At 43.1% G+C, this 16,805-nt stretch overlaps 1 protein-coding gene across 1 annotated transcript in view; it reads left to right on the top strand.

Moving 5' to 3' along the window:
• dgkg (diacylglycerol kinase, gamma) overlaps nucleotides 1-16,805 on the top strand; it is a gene marked incomplete at its 3' end in the record, with an annotated part of 116,709 nt that overhangs the window by 86,598 nt on the left and 13,306 nt on the right. Inside the window, exon 23 of the mRNA XM_083642126.1 lies at nucleotides 5,663-5,864. Within this exon, the coding sequence (XP_083498252.1) occupies nucleotides 5,663-5,864 (202 nt within the window). The remainder of the gene's footprint in view (nucleotides 1-5,662; nucleotides 5,865-16,805) is intronic.

Below are 16,805 nucleotides of genomic sequence, written 5' to 3'. Positions count from 1 at the left end.
ATATATATACTAGCTGTCAGGCATCACTCCTCACGTCTCACACAAAAACGTTGTCGATCGTCCTGCAGACTAGCTGTCAGTCATCACATGAAAGTGCACGTTTTTTTATATTTACAATATATTAAAGTAGTAAACTATGAGACCCAATAGAATGAACATGCCTGACAGCTAGTTTGAGTGATGCCTGACAGCTAGTCTGCAGGAGGATCGACAACGTTTTTGTGTGAGACGTGAGGAGTGATGCCTGACAGCTAGTTTGAGTGATAAGTGAGGCAGGAGGAATGACAGCGTTTTCGTGTGAGGACTGAAGGTGTTTCAGAGCACACTCGACGGTTTACTATAGGAGACATGACAACTGACAACGCTTAGACTGAGGAACGATAGCCTATACTCTGACGGACGAGGATGCCCTAAAATGGTTGCCGTAGCCTTGGTGTTTGTCTGTTTTAATGTTGTAACTTTATTTCTTTTATGCTGCTATCTTGGCCAGGCTTCCCTTGAAAAAGAGGTCTTTGTATCTCAATGGGAGCGACCTGGTTAAATAAAGGTTAAATAAAAAATATATATATAGTAAAGCAATGTATTTGATGACTCAAATTTGGAACATATAAAAATTAAACAAGTCTTGATTCTCTTTCACTACACTGACAAGCGCTTGGCATTATTTTAGCTTCCTCTCAAAGGCGCAAATGAAAAATGACAACAAAGTAGATGTCTCAAATGAATCAGGCGGGCTATTCTTAGCGCTGAGTCAAATCAGTGCTCCATAAAGCCACTGATTGCCTCCTTCTGTCCACCAGTGCTGCTTACTCTATCACCTTGGTGCTAAGAGCACAGCACGGCTGAAGGAAAACACACCACACACCTTTTCAGAAACCGCTTCAGCTAAATGCAAAGTAGTTGAAACAAGAAGCCACGCTTCTCACAAAATGCTCAATTAAGCAAATGCATTTGAATAACATGTTTGACCAGTTCAGAAGGACAGAGAAAGAGAGAGAGAGAGAGAGATGGTGTTTGCCCGCCCCTAGGCACAATAGTCTCTCAATAAAGACAGTAAGCCGTGTAATTATATTTCAATCATGAGAGACCAGTGGGTAAAATTTAACAAGTGAGCTTTATTCACAAATGGCATGGCGATTAGTTCTATGGCATGAAATGGCAGGGCAACTAATTCTATGGCATGGCAGCATGGCAACTAGTTCTTTGGCGTAATGACTCCGTGGTAAGATGCCTCTCTTCTTGTGGTGAGAGAGGAGGGCGAAACACAGCTTCAGAGGATGGGATACGATCAGCCCAGGTACAGCGACCATGAGGTGAAGGATCAGGGAAAGAGGACGATGACGCGCTGACCATGGCTATATGTACTGCCACCTCATAGCCTCGGCAGTGACGTCATTACCGCCGTCATATTGGCATGTTGACAGGGGCTGATTGGCTATTGAGGATGGGGTGATGAGTCACACGTCACAGCGGACGCCACACTATAGGATTACGCTTGACTTAAGCTGGGAGCTGATGCCTATTGTGATGTGAGGTAACGTGACTGGTCTTCATCTTGAAACTAGGTCGAGACCAACATAAGCTGTTATGATTAGCTCAAGTAGTACTGAGCAGCATATAGAAGGATGTTGTGAGTGAGTGAGTCAGGAGCTGCCAAGTGTGTACATTCTCTAAGTGGCTGGACACTCATTCACAGACACGCATGTCTTATTATGTTGACCAGGAGCCAGTAACACATTTTAATAATTACACTTGAACTCAACTTTAGCCCTGACACCAGGACCACGCAGGATCTTGTAATCATTAGCCAGTTTTGAAAGCACATTGAGGTGTTAAACTCCCTGAGTGTGTCACTTCAATCTCACGTCCTCCAGCTGAAGTGCTGCTGCTTCAATGCTGAGTTGTCGGATGCAACACTCACAATTTACAGACCTCAATGAGATGTAATCATGCTAAAGTCATAATTATGCCGTTTCAAATGCCCGGGGAATATATTTATAATAAAAGACAAGTGATTTACTGACAGTTATGTGTTTTCTTTGTGTGTACATGTGTGCATGCGTGCGTGCGTGCGTGCGTGCGTGTGTGTGTGTGTGTGTGTGTGTGTGTGTAATCTTCGTCACTAAATTAACCAGTGGTTGCTATGCACTCCTGTAATGGAAAGAGTAGAGAAATAAGGATAGGCTATAACAGATGTTTTATCTTTTTTAAGCTTGTTTCAATGAAAGCTGTTTAGTGTTTTTGCTTAATTTTAGAAATAAAATAAGTTTGGATACGAGTGATTGAATATTGGTCTGTCATGCAACATAGAAGAACTAAGGTATTTCCCAACATTTGATTAAAAAAAAATTGCCCTGGAATTGATAAAAAATGCCCCGAAAACATCTCTATATACAATTGAGTATGTGGACTTTGTTTGTTTGTTTGTCTGTTTAAAGTTGTGTTCGGCCACAGCTATGCCATTTTACGTGTGATCGGGCTGAAACCTTCGGGGTGTGTAAAGGCAAGGGCACCCGTGCGGGTGACCTGACGGAGCTGGATTTTCTAATTAGGCTAATTAGCTAATGATGTGATGTCATCAGTGATGTCATCAGTGATGACATCAAAAGTGAGGTCATAAGGACGTGCGCACGCACACACACACACACACATACGCACACACAAGGAGGCATTGTGACAAGACTGATGAGTGATGTCATAGGAGGGCACGCACACACACACACACACACACACACACACACACACACACACTGATTATGTCATCAGTGATATCATAATGAGGCACAGACACACACACACAAGGAGGCATTGTGACATCACTGATGCATAATAGGGCAGGTGAGGCCATGCAGCAGCCGAGCTACAGGCGAGGCCGTGCAGGGAAAAGGGCAAAAAAAAAACTTGTTAAAAAAAAAAAGTTAATTTCCTCCCCTGGTATGTATATGTCTGGGCACAAGTACAATATTCTGTACGTGTTCCCAAAAACGCAGGGAAAAAACCTGCTCCTCTTGATTTTGTGTGTAGAAACACACACACACACACACACACACACACACACACACACACACACACACACACACACACACACACACACACACACACACACACACATATTACATCATGGTATTCCTGTGGCATGCTGAGGGTCTGTGGTAGATTCCAGCGTTTTTGTGGTTGCGTGCATGATGAGTGGGCTCTGAGTCATATCAGTGTGTCGCTGACATTCTCTGTTGGTGGCTCTGAATGGCTTCGTTCAATCCAGATGAGGCTACAGATACTATAAACACCAGAAATGGGCTGAGTGGAGTTATTTTTTAAATGACTCCATTTGAGCTCAGCTTGGTTGATCTGTTTCTACTTAACTGCTAGCATTTCACACAATTGCAAACTTGGCTTGTGTCCATGATGTAATGCATCAAGACAAAATAACTCCTGTAAATCATACAGACTACAGAAGCACTAGGTGGGGAAGTATGGATAGGTCATTCCCTCTGTGATACTGTAACCCAGGGGTTTTCAAAGTGGGGGGGTCCAAGCAGCTTCGGGGTAGGCTCAGTCAATGCAAGTGAAAAAATATGACAGTAGTTATCATAAGGAGATCATATGGAATAGCCTAAATGTGTGTGATTTGGTTAAAGAGATGTTTATTTCCACTTTTCCTGAGTCAGAAATGAATAAATTAATTCAGTCAGGCCTTTTTATGTTTTTTGTTTGTTTGTTTGTTTGTTTGTTTGTAGTCTGAAGTATGTCAAACAGTAATATCAGGCTATATTGGCATAATTGTTGAGAGTCATCAAATAACATAATCATGATCCCATAGGCATCCAAAAATTGAGCGAACAATTGTGCGCCTTTCTCCAAGCTTTGTCTGGAGGGAGGCCCACAGTCTCAGACTTTGAAAAGCCCTGCTGTTAACCATGCTCCCCAGCTCTCATAGCCCAGGTGTCCACTCACAGGTGGTTTACACATCCTCTCACTGTTGGGTTATATAATAATACAGTTGTACTAAAGCAACCACGGCTTATTCAATTCCACTATATCATTCTAAGCCTTTCAGCATGAAACTCATTTCACAGCAGACTTCAGCTTTCTTTCATAGAAGTATGAAAGCATGAATGAAGAAAACACAAACAGCTTGCATTGATTACACATGCTGAATCACATGACCTAACACATGACGCCATTAGCATGCGGCTGAATGAAAATATGAGCATAGTGTCAGACATCCCGTGGCTTCACAGAGGCCTAATGTATCTGTGGATATGTATTTATGTATATGAAGCCTGGAAAGAGACAGAACAGAGGCCTCTATGTGGGTAAAACCACGAAGGAGCTAAAAGTTTGCATTTCTAAACATAAAAGTAATATTAGAAACAAAGATGAGAAGTCGTCTGTAGCCAGACACTTTAATTCAGTTGGGCATGATGTGTGTTCTCTCAGGTTCCAGGGGATCGAAGCTGTTGGTCCCTTAAAGAGGGGGGGGGGCGACAGAGACAGAGCTTTATTGCAGAGAGAGGCAAACAGAACACCCCAAAGGCCTCATCTTTAAAGGCCTTTTCTTTAAAACCCTTTTTTTTTAATAATATTTTCAAAAAAAAATCTGCTTATATTTTATCTATTTATGATCCTATCTATTGTACTGGGAACAATAGGACCTTTTTTTTATCCTTTTTACTAGGGATGTCACAATATATCGTCCCACAATATATTGCGATATCAAAACGTGACAATATGTATCGTTGAGATGAAATCTCATATCGCGAGAAAAAGAAGCTGAACATGGTGGCACTTATCTGCCTCTGATTGCATGCTCGCTCTCCTTTTCATTGCTTTGTTTGAACAGACGAGGGACGTTACAGACACGGAGGATGAAAATGGTGAAATTACTCAAATTAGCGTGGAGGACGCCCCCTCAACTTACAAATCGATCGCAAAAAAATATTGTTAATATATTGTATCGTATCGTTATCGTGAACCCAATATCGTGTATCGTATCGTATCGTGAACTGAGTGTATCGTGACACCCCTACTTTTTACTATAAGTATGGTTGACCAACCTCTCTTGCAGTAATTATGCTTCCAGCCCTGGTTGGCACTAGAGCCGATTCTATGTGGTATCTTGACATAGAGCCTTATTTTGAAGTACTTCCGTCTTGGACGCTACAATTGTATAACTTTTTATACAACTGTTTAATGTAACCTTTCATGACTTGTGATTATTACAAATGTATTGTTTCTCTAATTGTTTTTCTAACTGCTTCTTTACCAATTAGATCCTTGCTTCTACTGGTGGGGCATATTCTGTTGTTGTCAAATGTTTTATTTAATAATTGATTGTACTTCCGGCGTGATTGTATATAGCCGTCATCTTTGCCTGACACAGCACAGCGCTGAGGAAGGACATTTGGACTTTCTCTCACTACTGAAAATGAGCCTACTTCTCACTTGATTTATGACCTCAGTAAACACTTTCCTAATGAGTTGATGGTCTCAGCCGCTAGTTTCAAGTCTTCTTCAACACGGCATGATGTTCATTTAGTCCATTATGATCCCATTTAGAGTCAAAAAGAATAAAAAGACGCGGTTCGCGGTGTTAAAGGGATACACACACAAATGCTGCATCAGGTATCAATGGGTTAATGGGTCATGTTTATATCCCCAGTGCGATGGGATCATCTTGGACCTGAGCAACACCTCCTTGGAGGGCATCGCCGTGCTCAACATTCCCAGCATGCACGGCGGCTCCAACCTGTGGGGCGAGACGAAGAAGAGGAGGAACTACAACCGCATGAGCAAGAAGGTTCCTGACAGAATGCCTGCTAGCACCGTCACCGATGCTAAGGAGCTCAAGTTTTGCATGCAGGGTGAGTCAAATGAGATGTCTGAGTTCCCACACACTCACTCACTCACTCACTCAATCTCACACACACACACACACACACACACACACGTCAGATTGTGTGAGTCCTTCATTTTCCTCCTAGCATACTAAACGGATCATGATTTCCTTCACTGCTGCCTGCACACAGTGGTCTGGATGTAGCTCGCTGCCGCTGGGGTGTCAAAAGATCCATTGTATGGTGCGGCCAAAAACATGGCAGGCCACGCTAAGTTGTACGCCAAATAATGAGGTCATTTATACAGCTAAACAGAAGAGCTCTCTGGACCAGCATGAGCATACAGAACATATGAGAGAAGAGCTCTCTGGACCAGCATGAGCATACAAGAACATATGACAGAAGAGCTCTCTGGACCAGCATGAGCATACAAGAACATATGACAGAAGAGCTCTCTGGACCAGCATGAGCATACAAGAACATATGACAGAAGAGCTCTCTGGACCAGCATGAGTATACAGAACGTATGAGAGAAGAGCTCTCTGGACCAGCATGAGCATACAAGAACATATGACAGAAGAGCTCTCTGGACCAGCATGAGCATACAGAACATAAAGAGCAGGAGAGTTTAGTAAGTGTTTACTTCCGAGAGAAGCAGGCACTCCATGGTTAAATGGTGCTGTCTCAGTGAGTGTGTTTACATGTACACTAATAAACCGTTTATTATCGGTTTTCTAGAGTTACCTGATTGTCAAGTGGCGATGTAAACGGCACTCTTTACCGGATAAAGGCCGTTATCGTTTTAAGAGAAAACCCATAAACACACCTATAGGTTTCTGCTGAATCATCAGGTTTTTATTCATTGCAGTCAATGTCCACTCACGCACTTTGAGGTGAGTTCCCGCTATTTACTAAGTGCATATAAACACACGGAAATCAGATTTCTGCCCGTTACCTGATTATTCTCAGTTATCTGTTTATTGTGTGCATGTAAACGCACTCCGTGTCACCAGGCAGCAGGCGTGTGCAGGATGCCAGCGTTCATCCGTCTCTTGGTGCTGTCTCTGCATCCGCACGGGGCTCTGGTGATGAGCGTCCTCTGTCACAGAAGTCCTTGGGGACGAGCTGTGCTGGCAGAACCCGCGCTCAAGGACACTGTGACAACAACTGAACATCTGGTTTAGATTGCCATGAATTGACCTCCAACTCTGCTGAGGACAGGAGAGCAGAGGCTATTCAGGAGATGATTGGCAATGTATAGTAGTACATTCAATGATTGATCATCCTCTACTTGAAGTGGTGCTCTTAAAGCATTATAATGCAACATAAGTACATCATAATTAATCACAGTAATTAATGAGGTGATGTCGAAGTAGAGTCAGTGACATCAAGAGGTTGTAATCATCATTATCAGGTTGCTTAGGTTGTGAACCAGTTTCTCTGGAAACGGCACTGGGAGAACCCTGGAGAGGGTCTGTTAGAAATTAGAACCTCAAAATTACATGTATGTTGATTTTGCGGTTTTACCTTCGTTTAAATTGAATGTATTTTTCCGCTAAATGTTTCTGATCATATTCTTGAAAAGTTTGTCTGTGCTTCTAATGACGTTATAATCCTGTTTGTAATGCATCGTATCATATTGCATTTCAAGTCAAAATGTTACCAAATTATTCACCAACTTTACCTACCAATTTTATTCGAAAGTTATTTTTTTCAAACAAGCATAGGGCTCAAGACTTGTCACAATAAGTAAGTGCCCACATGCCTGCCCACATGCCTGTCACTCACATCCCCCATCATTTCCCTCCACCACAATTTACATTTTGATTCTTAATTCTGTTGTTCTTGGTCACTATATGAGACAGACACCCACTGCTGAGCTGGCGTGTACTAATTATGATTGGACTTGCAAAGTCTTGCTCGTTAACAGAAAATATATTTTTTTCCCTGCAAGAAACATTCTTAGCAGCAGATGTCTTGGTGGCTCAGTCAGCTAACGTGCATGTCTGTCCCCTTGATGTCCTGGGTTAATATCCGGCCTGGGATCTTTTCCAGACGTCATGCGCCTCTTTCTGTCCCCCATCTTTCCTGTCACACTCTACTGCGTCCTCTCTCTTCTTCTGCATCTCTTTCAATCCACTCTGTCTCTACTTCTACTTCTCTGCTGACTGAACCAAACCTTGTTTCCATGGAGATCCCAGGGCTAGACTGAACCAGAGAATGGGGGAGAGAAAGAGAAGAAGACAGGAGAGAAGGAAGAGATAGGGGAGGGAGAGAGAAAGAGCACGAGTGATAGAAACTAACAAGACTAGGTCAAACCTAGTATATGGCTAGACCGTTGTAAGGAATCTGCTGAAAGATTAAAGAATGATAATTTCCAATAAGGATACCCAGATTCCTTACACCGTGTATGGGTGTGCCGCCCACGGCCGGCCAATGGTGTAACTTCAACACTCAGTCACTCAGTCAGTCATGCTAATGATCCACTGGAGTGTTTTTGGATGCAAGGGATCGCCCTGCTTCCCAGTGCTGCACGCTTTCAGGCGGGCTTCCATGTTTGTTCCTTGCTGAGTTCGTCCAATCAGGGCTTTCACTCGTGGGCTGTCATTCCCTGGTTGGAAGCGCCGGGAAAACATGGCGGCTCCAAACTTTCTCTTCACCTACGAAAATGCCTCATGTGTTTGTGAAAACTTTTGATGCCTATAATAAGCCATGCAGTGTCTCACTCTGCCTTTGCCTCTGCCTAGGGCCGTACCAGACCCAGAATTCTGTCAGTCGGATCGGATTTGGCTGTTCAATACGAATCTTTTATAAGACTATATGGCAATCGATCTATTGGGAGAAACCAAGCAATTCTATGTCAAATCAGACATTCAGCACCTCCATATAGCCAGAATGGAATGATCCTTGTTTCATAACCACATCTTGCGACTGTTCGACTGTGAGATTGGCAGTCGAATCAGGCTCCTTCGAACGAATCGTCGACTATTTGGGGGTCACCCCTAGCTCTGCCTTAGTTTAAATTTTAAACTTTTCAAATTTAAAAAAAATTTAAGCCATCTTTTAAACTTTAAAAGATCGTATACGAGTTTTGGGAGGCGGCGAGACGCACTGCACAAACCTCATTTGCATCAAGTAGTAGATCGAGAACTACTTCATGCAAATGAAGGAGCGGCTACCCCGACGCTCCGTCTCTGGAAATGCCCCGCCTTACTACCAGAAGGCATTGCACGCTGCCTACATTAACAATGAATGGGAAGCGTGGAATGAGGGCTCTGATGGACCACCACCATCAGTCAGTCAGTGACAGACAGTGACAGGGCCGGTCCCTGCTGCTGTGCTCCAGCCAAAAGAGACAGGGGAGGCTGCTGCTGTGTGACTCATATCGCTCATCTTTAAACCACCTCCAGGCAGCCGTTTTTCTAGGTTGGGTTTGTGTGCGTTTGCCTTTGTGTGTGAATATATATTGTGTACATGTGCTGTGTTTGCACGCCAAGCACTGTTGCCCTTGAACATACAGCCGTAAACTGTACCTACACTGTAAAACCCAGTTGCCTCTCACCTGAGCAGTTGACCCCCTAGTGTGGCCCAAAGCAACATCTCCTGCCCGGTCCCGTCCTGGCACCTCTCTACCCACCCCCACAGCTCAGTCCAAAGGTTCTGGCGCCACAGGACATTCAGTCCATATGCCCCAAGTATTTATAGCCAGAGAACGCAGAGGAGAGTTCTGCACGCTGCACCGTGCACACATGCAAGCCACACGCGTGTTTGTAGTACTGTACTTGTGCGGACCTTCGTTTCATTCCCTAACCCCTCACCTTAAGCGTAACCCTCGCCACTGCATGCATTAGTACCACTGCATTAGTCATGTGAAATCTAGCCTTAAACCTGAACCCTAAACTAACTAAAACTAACACCAGACCAAAGTCCGAACCCTCAAGTAGCCACTTGAAGAAGTGAGGATCTGCAACAACAACAAAAAATGCTCACTTCAGACTATTTTCCTTGTCTTTCTTAGGACATTTGATCTTCATGAAAGAAACACACACACACACACACACACACACACACACATGGAGCTTATGGTACAGCTAAACTCTGTAGCAATCAGTTCTCCCCGGCAGCACCTCTCTGTTGTCTCTCAGGCCTCAGAGGCATCAATATAGTCAAATGTCAAACAGTGTTTGTTTGCTTCAGGCTAACTGATCAACAACAGTGCTTTTGAGCTGTCAAGCCACGACGTAGCTTTAGGATCTGCTAGGCTGGCTGTTTGCTGGACAACACTCTGCTTTCCTGAGGCTTTGTGGGGTGTTTGCATTATGTTAATGTGTGTGTGTGTGTGTGTGTGTGTGTGTGTGTGTGTGTGTGTGTGTGTGTGTGTGTGTGTGTGTGTGTGTGTGTGTGCGTGCGAGTGCGTGCGAGTGTGTGTGTGTGTGTGTGTGTGTGTGTGTGTGTGTGTGTGTGTGTGTGTGTGTGCGAGTGTGTGTGTGTGTGTGTGCGTGCGAGTGCGAGTGCGTGCGAGGGTGTGTGTGTGTGTGTGTGTGTGTGTGTGTGTGTGTGTGTGTGTGTGTGTGTGTGCGAGTGTGTGTGTGTGTGTGTTCAGTTCAGATCTTTATTGTCCCCCGAAGGGGAACATCGGTTTGCAGTAAAAGGCAAAATACAAACACAACATATAAGAAGACATGTGACATTGCAACAACTACAACCAATCAAGGAAAAATAATCTGTTTGTAAATTATTTTTAAAGGTTAAAAAGGTTTCAAAAGTAGCCTATCAAAGAGTCAGATCATGGAGTGATAGGCATAATAATAATAATAAATATAGCCGCAAGCGGCGATGCGGGGTCCAAGCTTCCGGTGACTTGGGGGGTATATGTCAGATAGTGCACATTTATTCAGACTTGGTATATGCACAAGTAAACAAAGTTTGGTTGAGATCCGGTGACCTGACGGTTTCCAAGCAGTACTAGTAGTAGTAGTAGTAGTAGCAGTAGTAGTAATAGTGTTGGTAGTAGTGGGAGTGGTAGCAGTAGTAGCAGCAGAAGTACTAAGAATAGTAAATGGTAAATGGTAAATGGACTGCATTTATATAGCGCTTTACAATGTGCCTACATTCACCCATTCACACACCGAAGGCGGCCAGCTGCCACGCAGGGTGCTGGCACAGCCATCGGGAGCAATTTGGGATTCAGTGTCTTGCCCAAGGACACTTCGATGTGCGGACTGGAGGAGCCGGGGAACGAACCACCAACCTTCTAATTAGTGGACAACCCACTCTACCTCCTGAGCCACAGCCGCCACTAGTAGCCAATAGTAGTAGTAGTAGTAGCAGCAGCAGCAGTAGTAGTGGTGGTTGGCTGTTATAGCACCACCATCTGGTAGATTGGTGTAATTTTTTCCTCTGAGTAGTGGGTGATGTCTTGAAACTTGAAGTAGTACTTGGATAGAAAGCAGTTTTTGTGTACAATATCCCTTTAAGTATCTGGACAGAAAGTGGTATTTGGGTAGAACATACTGTCAATACGACAAGTACTTCTCTGGCTCTGCAGATACATATAATATGGTCTACAAAGTTAAATACAACAGTCTGGATAGCTCACTTGGTAAAGTACCTGACTTATGCTAACTAAAGACCATTGCCGCTCAAAGTTCAAACCCCACGTGGGATGAAAAACTTTCAACTTCAGACAGGTAAGTCAGTAACAGTAATTAAAACCCCACATGCTGCCTCCTTATTTTGCGGTGTTTCATGAACTTTTTCAATATCTTGGAAATGTTAGCTGGAGATTGCGTGGCTGTGTTCAAGAACGTGTTTTGCAACAGGAGAGGTTAGTTCTTGTCTCATGATGGAGCTTTTGTGTTCTGAAATCAGAATTTTCAGTTGTCATTGTGTCTTTCCCACACACACATCAAACCATAGGGCGTAGTGGCGTCCACTACAGAAGGTTGATGGGGTTTATCCCTGAAATTGCTTTTGGTGACTATAGCCAGCACCCTGCATGGCAGCTTGTCATGCAGTCCATTTACCATTAAGGACATTTTTGTATTACACACATAATGCACCACTTTACATTAAAAGTATGCCCTGAATGGAGGTGTTTGAACTAATTGGTGTGGGTTGTGCTGTTACAATGAGCACATGAGTGACAAGGATAATTCAGATTGAATTCTCTTTTTGGACCTTTCACATGTGAAGACACAATAATGTATTGGAATGTTTTTCCTCTCTCATCTGAAAGAAGGCTCCCAGCAAACACAATTACATCATGATGATGTTCTGATATCATCTTTCAGTGACGTCCAGGACTAGGCCAAATCACAGCCGATTTGGGGATCATTTAGACATCTACACAGGAATGTCAAGAGGACGTCGAAATATGACGTTACCATAAATAGGCATATTCAGTTATTCTGCTATGTACACAGTGTGTATTCAGCAGCGTTATACATAATTATATTCAGATTAACCTTTATTCTACATTTTCAAAAAATAAAACAGTTACCTGGCGTGGTTTGAACCCAGGACCTCCAGCTTTGGTGTCTGCTACTTTACCCCTACACCATCCTTCCACAGCAATGACAAGGCACGGATATAACCTTATTATGGCATAAACTTGTTTTTATTCAAACGTGGGTGTCAAGTCTTTGTGGATCGGGCATTACTGTGTGACATCTAAACCAACTATGTATTATGCTACAGCAGATGCAGAACCCCAAAACACATTAACCCCACCCAAAATGCTACATTCCAACTTCCAGTAGTAGTAGTAGTAGTAGTAGTAGTAGTAATAGTAGCAGAAGTAGTAATAGTAGTAGTAGTAGTGTTGGTAGTAGTGGGAGTGGTAGCAGTAGTAGCAGCAGTAGTTGTAATTGACCGGTTAATGAGTTGTGGGCAATTTAGTGTTGGCGTGTGTTTTATTAAAAGTTTCGAGATTTAGCATTTCAAAACGGTTTCACGTATCCAAAATCCTTTACTAACCTTAGGTCGGGGTAGTCCATAGATGGCCCAGAAAAAGTTTTGTGTGATATGGCCAAACGGTCTAGGAGGAGCTCGCAAAAGTAGGTTTTTGATCAAATTCAAAATGGCGGAAAATCTACCACGCAGAAATGGGCGTGGCCTAGTGGGTTAGATACATGATGCTCCAGGGAAACCAGTAGATGTGGAATTTTGATTCTACAGCTCGCAGTTCAGAAGTTATGGACCGACAAACGTGAAATTGGCTGTTATAGCGCCACCATCTGGTGGATTGGTGTAATTTTTTTACTCTGAGTAGTGGGTGATGTCGTGAACCTGTGTGGAAAGTTTGGGTGATGGGGGGTGTATGGTTTCTGAGATCCACACACTTTTAGGGCAGGAAAATAACAAAAGTAAATACACAAAAGTTTAAACATTTATCATTTCAAGACGGTTTGACGTATCCAAAATCCTTTAATAACTTTGAGTCAGGTAAGTCCAGAGATGCCACAGAAAAAGTTTAGGCTCATTCAGGCAAATGGCCTGGGAGGAGATAGCAAAAGTAGGTTTTAGATAAAATTCAAAATGGCGGAAAATCTAGGCACACGCAAATGGGCGTGGCCTATATGGATAGATGCGTATTGATCCAGGGAATACAGCCGAAGTGGAATTTTGATTCTATGCCTCACGGTTCAGAAGATATGGACCATAACACGAAATGGTCTGTTATAGCGCCACCATCTGGCCGATATGGGTAATTTTTTGTTTCTGAGTAGTGAGGCACATTTACAATCTATGTGCCCAGTCTGGCTATGCTGAGCCTTACAGTTTCTGCTGTACATACAGTTTTACCGGAGAAGAAGAAAAAAAAATATATATATAGCCGCAAGCGGCGATGCGGGGTCCAAGCTTCCGGTGACTTGTCAGATAGTGCACATTTATTCAGACTTGGTATATGCACAAGTAAACAAAGTTTGGTTGAGATCCGGTGACCTGACGGTTTCCAAGCAGTACTAGTAGTAGTAGTAGTAGCAGTAGTAGTAATAGTGTTGGTAGTAGTGGGAGTGCAGCAGTAGTAGCAGCAGAAGTACTAAGAATAGTAAATGGTAAATGGACTGCATTTATATAGCGCTTTACAATGTGCCTACATTCACCCATTCACACACCGAAGGCGGCCAGCTGCCACGCAGGGTGCTGGCACAGCCATCGGGAGCAATTTGGGATTCAGTGTCTTGCCCAAGGACACTTCGATGTGCGGACTGGAGGAGCCGGGGAACGAACCACCAACCTTCTAATTAGTGGACAACCCACTCTACCTCCTGAGCCACAGCCGCCACTAGTAGCCAATAGTAGTAGTAGTAGTAGCAGCAGCAGCAGTAGTAGTGGTGGTTGGCTGTTATAGCACCACCATCTGGTAGATTGGTGTAATTTTTTCCTCTGAGTAGTGGGTGATGTCTTGAAACTTGAAGTAGTACTTGGATAGAAAGCAGTTTTTGTGTACAATATCCCTTTAAGTATCTGGACAGAAAGTGGTATTTGGGTAGAACATACTGTCAATACGACAAGTACTTCTCTGGCTCTGCAGATACATATAATATGGTCTACAAAGTTAAATACAACAGTCTGGATAGCTCACTTGGTAAAGTACCTGACTTATGCTAACTAAAGACCATTGCCGCTCAAAGTTCAAACCCCACGTGGGATGAAAAACTTTCAACTTCAGACAGGTAAGTCAGTAACAGTAATTAAAACCCCACATGCTGCCTCCTTATTTTGCGGTGTTTCATGAACTTTTTCAATATCTTGGAAATGTTAGCTGGAGATTGCGTGGCTGTGTTCAAGAACGTGTTTTGCAACAGGAGAGGTTAGTTCTTGTCTCATGATGGAGCTTTTGTGTTCTGAAATCAGAATTTTCAGTTGTCATTGTGTCTTTCCCACACACACATCAAACCATAGGGCGTAGTGGCGTCCACTACAGAAGGTTGATGGGGTTTATCCCTGAAATTGCTTTTGGTGACTATAGCCAGCACCCTGCATGGCAGCTTGTCATGCAGTCCATTTACCATTAAGGACATTTTTGTATTACACACATAATGCACCACTTTACATTAAAAGTATGCCCTGAATGGAGGTGTTTGAACTAATTGGTGTGGGTTGTGCTGTTACAATGAGCACATGAGTGACACGGATAATTCAGATTGAATTCTCTTTTTGGACCTTTCACATGTGAAGACACAATAATGTATTGGAATGTTTTTCCTCTCTCATCTGAAAGAAGGCTCCCAGCAAACACAATTACATCATGATGATGTTCTGATATCATCTTTCAGTGACGTCCAGGACTAGGCCAAATCACAGCCGATTTGGGGATCATTTAGACATCTACACAGGAATGTCAAGAGGACGTCGAAATATGACGTTACCATAAATAGGCATATTCAGTTATTCTGCTATGTACACAGTGTGTATTCAGCAGCGTTATACATAATTATATTCAGATTAACCTTTATTCTACATTTTCAAAAAATAAAACAGTTACCTGGCCGTGGTTTGAACCCAGGACCTCCAGCTTTGGTGTCTGCTACTTTACCCCTACACCATCCTTCCACAGCAATGACAAGGCACGGATATAACCTTATTATGGCATAAACTTGTTTTTATTCAAACGTGGGTGTCAAGTCTTTGTGGATCGGGCATTACTGTGTGACATCTAAACCAACTATGTATTATGCTACAGCAGATGCAGAACCCCAAAACACATTAACCCCACCCAAAATGCTACATTCCAACTTCCAGTAGTAGTAGTAGTAGTAGTAGTAGTAGTAATAGTAGCAGAAGTAGTAATAGTAGTAGTAGTAGTGTTGGTAGTAGTGGGAGTGGTAGCAGTAGTAGCAGCAGTAGTTGTAATTGACCGGTTAATGAGTTGTGGGCAATTTAGTGTTGGCGTGTGTTTTATTAAAAGTTTCGAGATTTAGCATTTCAAAACGGTTTCACGTATCCAAAATCCTTTACTAACCTTAGGTCGGGGTAGTCCATAGATGGCCCAGAAAAGTTTTGTGTGATTTGGCCAAACGGTCTAGGAGGAGCTCGCAAAAGTAGGTTTTTGATCAAATTCAAAATGGCGGAAAATCTACCACGCAGAAATGGGCGTGGCCTAGTGGGTTAGATACATGATGCTCCAGGGAAACCAGTAGATGTGGAATTTTGATTCTACAGCTCGCAGTTCAGAAGTTATGGACCGACAAACGTGAAATTGGCTGTTATAGCGCCACCATCTGGTGGATTGGTGTAATTTTTTTACTCTGAGTAGTGGGTGATGTCGTGAACCTGTGTGGAAAGTTTGGGTGATGGGGGGTGTATGGTTTCTGAGATCCACACACTTTTAGGGCAGGAAAATAACAAAAGTAAATACACAAAAGTTTAAACATTTATCATTTCAAGACGGTTTCACGTATCCAAAATCCTTTAATAACTTTGAGTCAGGTAAGTCCAGAGATGCCACAGAAAAAGTTTAGGCTCATTCAGGCAAATGGCCTGGGAGGAGATAGCAAAAGTAGGTTTTAGATAAAATTCAAAATGGCGGAAAATCTAGGCACACGCAAATGGGCGTGGCCTATATGGATAGATGCGTATTGATCCAGGGAATACAGCCGAAGTGGAATTTTGATTCTACGCCTCACGGTTCAGAAGATATGGACCATAACACGAAATGGTCTGTTATAGCGCCACCATCTGGCCGATATGGGTAATTTTTTGTTTCTGAGTAGTGAGGCACATTTACAATCTATGTGCCCAGTCTGGCTATGCTGAGCCTTACAGTTTCTGCTGTACATACAGTTTTACCGGAGAAGAAGAAAAAAAAAAAAAAAAAAAATCGGAACAGATACAATAGGGATCCACGCACTTCGTGCTTGGACCCCTAATAATAAACGGAACAGATACAATAGGGATCCACGCACTTCGTGCTTGGACCCCTAATAATCGGAACAGATACAATAGGGATCCACGCACTTC

The sequence above is a fragment of the Poromitra crassiceps genome, assembly GCF_964638095.1.
Source record: "Poromitra crassiceps genome assembly, chromosome: 8".
Classification (NCBI taxonomy): Eukaryota; Metazoa; Chordata; class Actinopteri; order Beryciformes; family Melamphaidae; genus Poromitra; species Poromitra crassiceps.
Note: the sequence above shows the minus strand (reverse complement) of the source record. Positions and strands in the feature narration are given on the sequence as shown.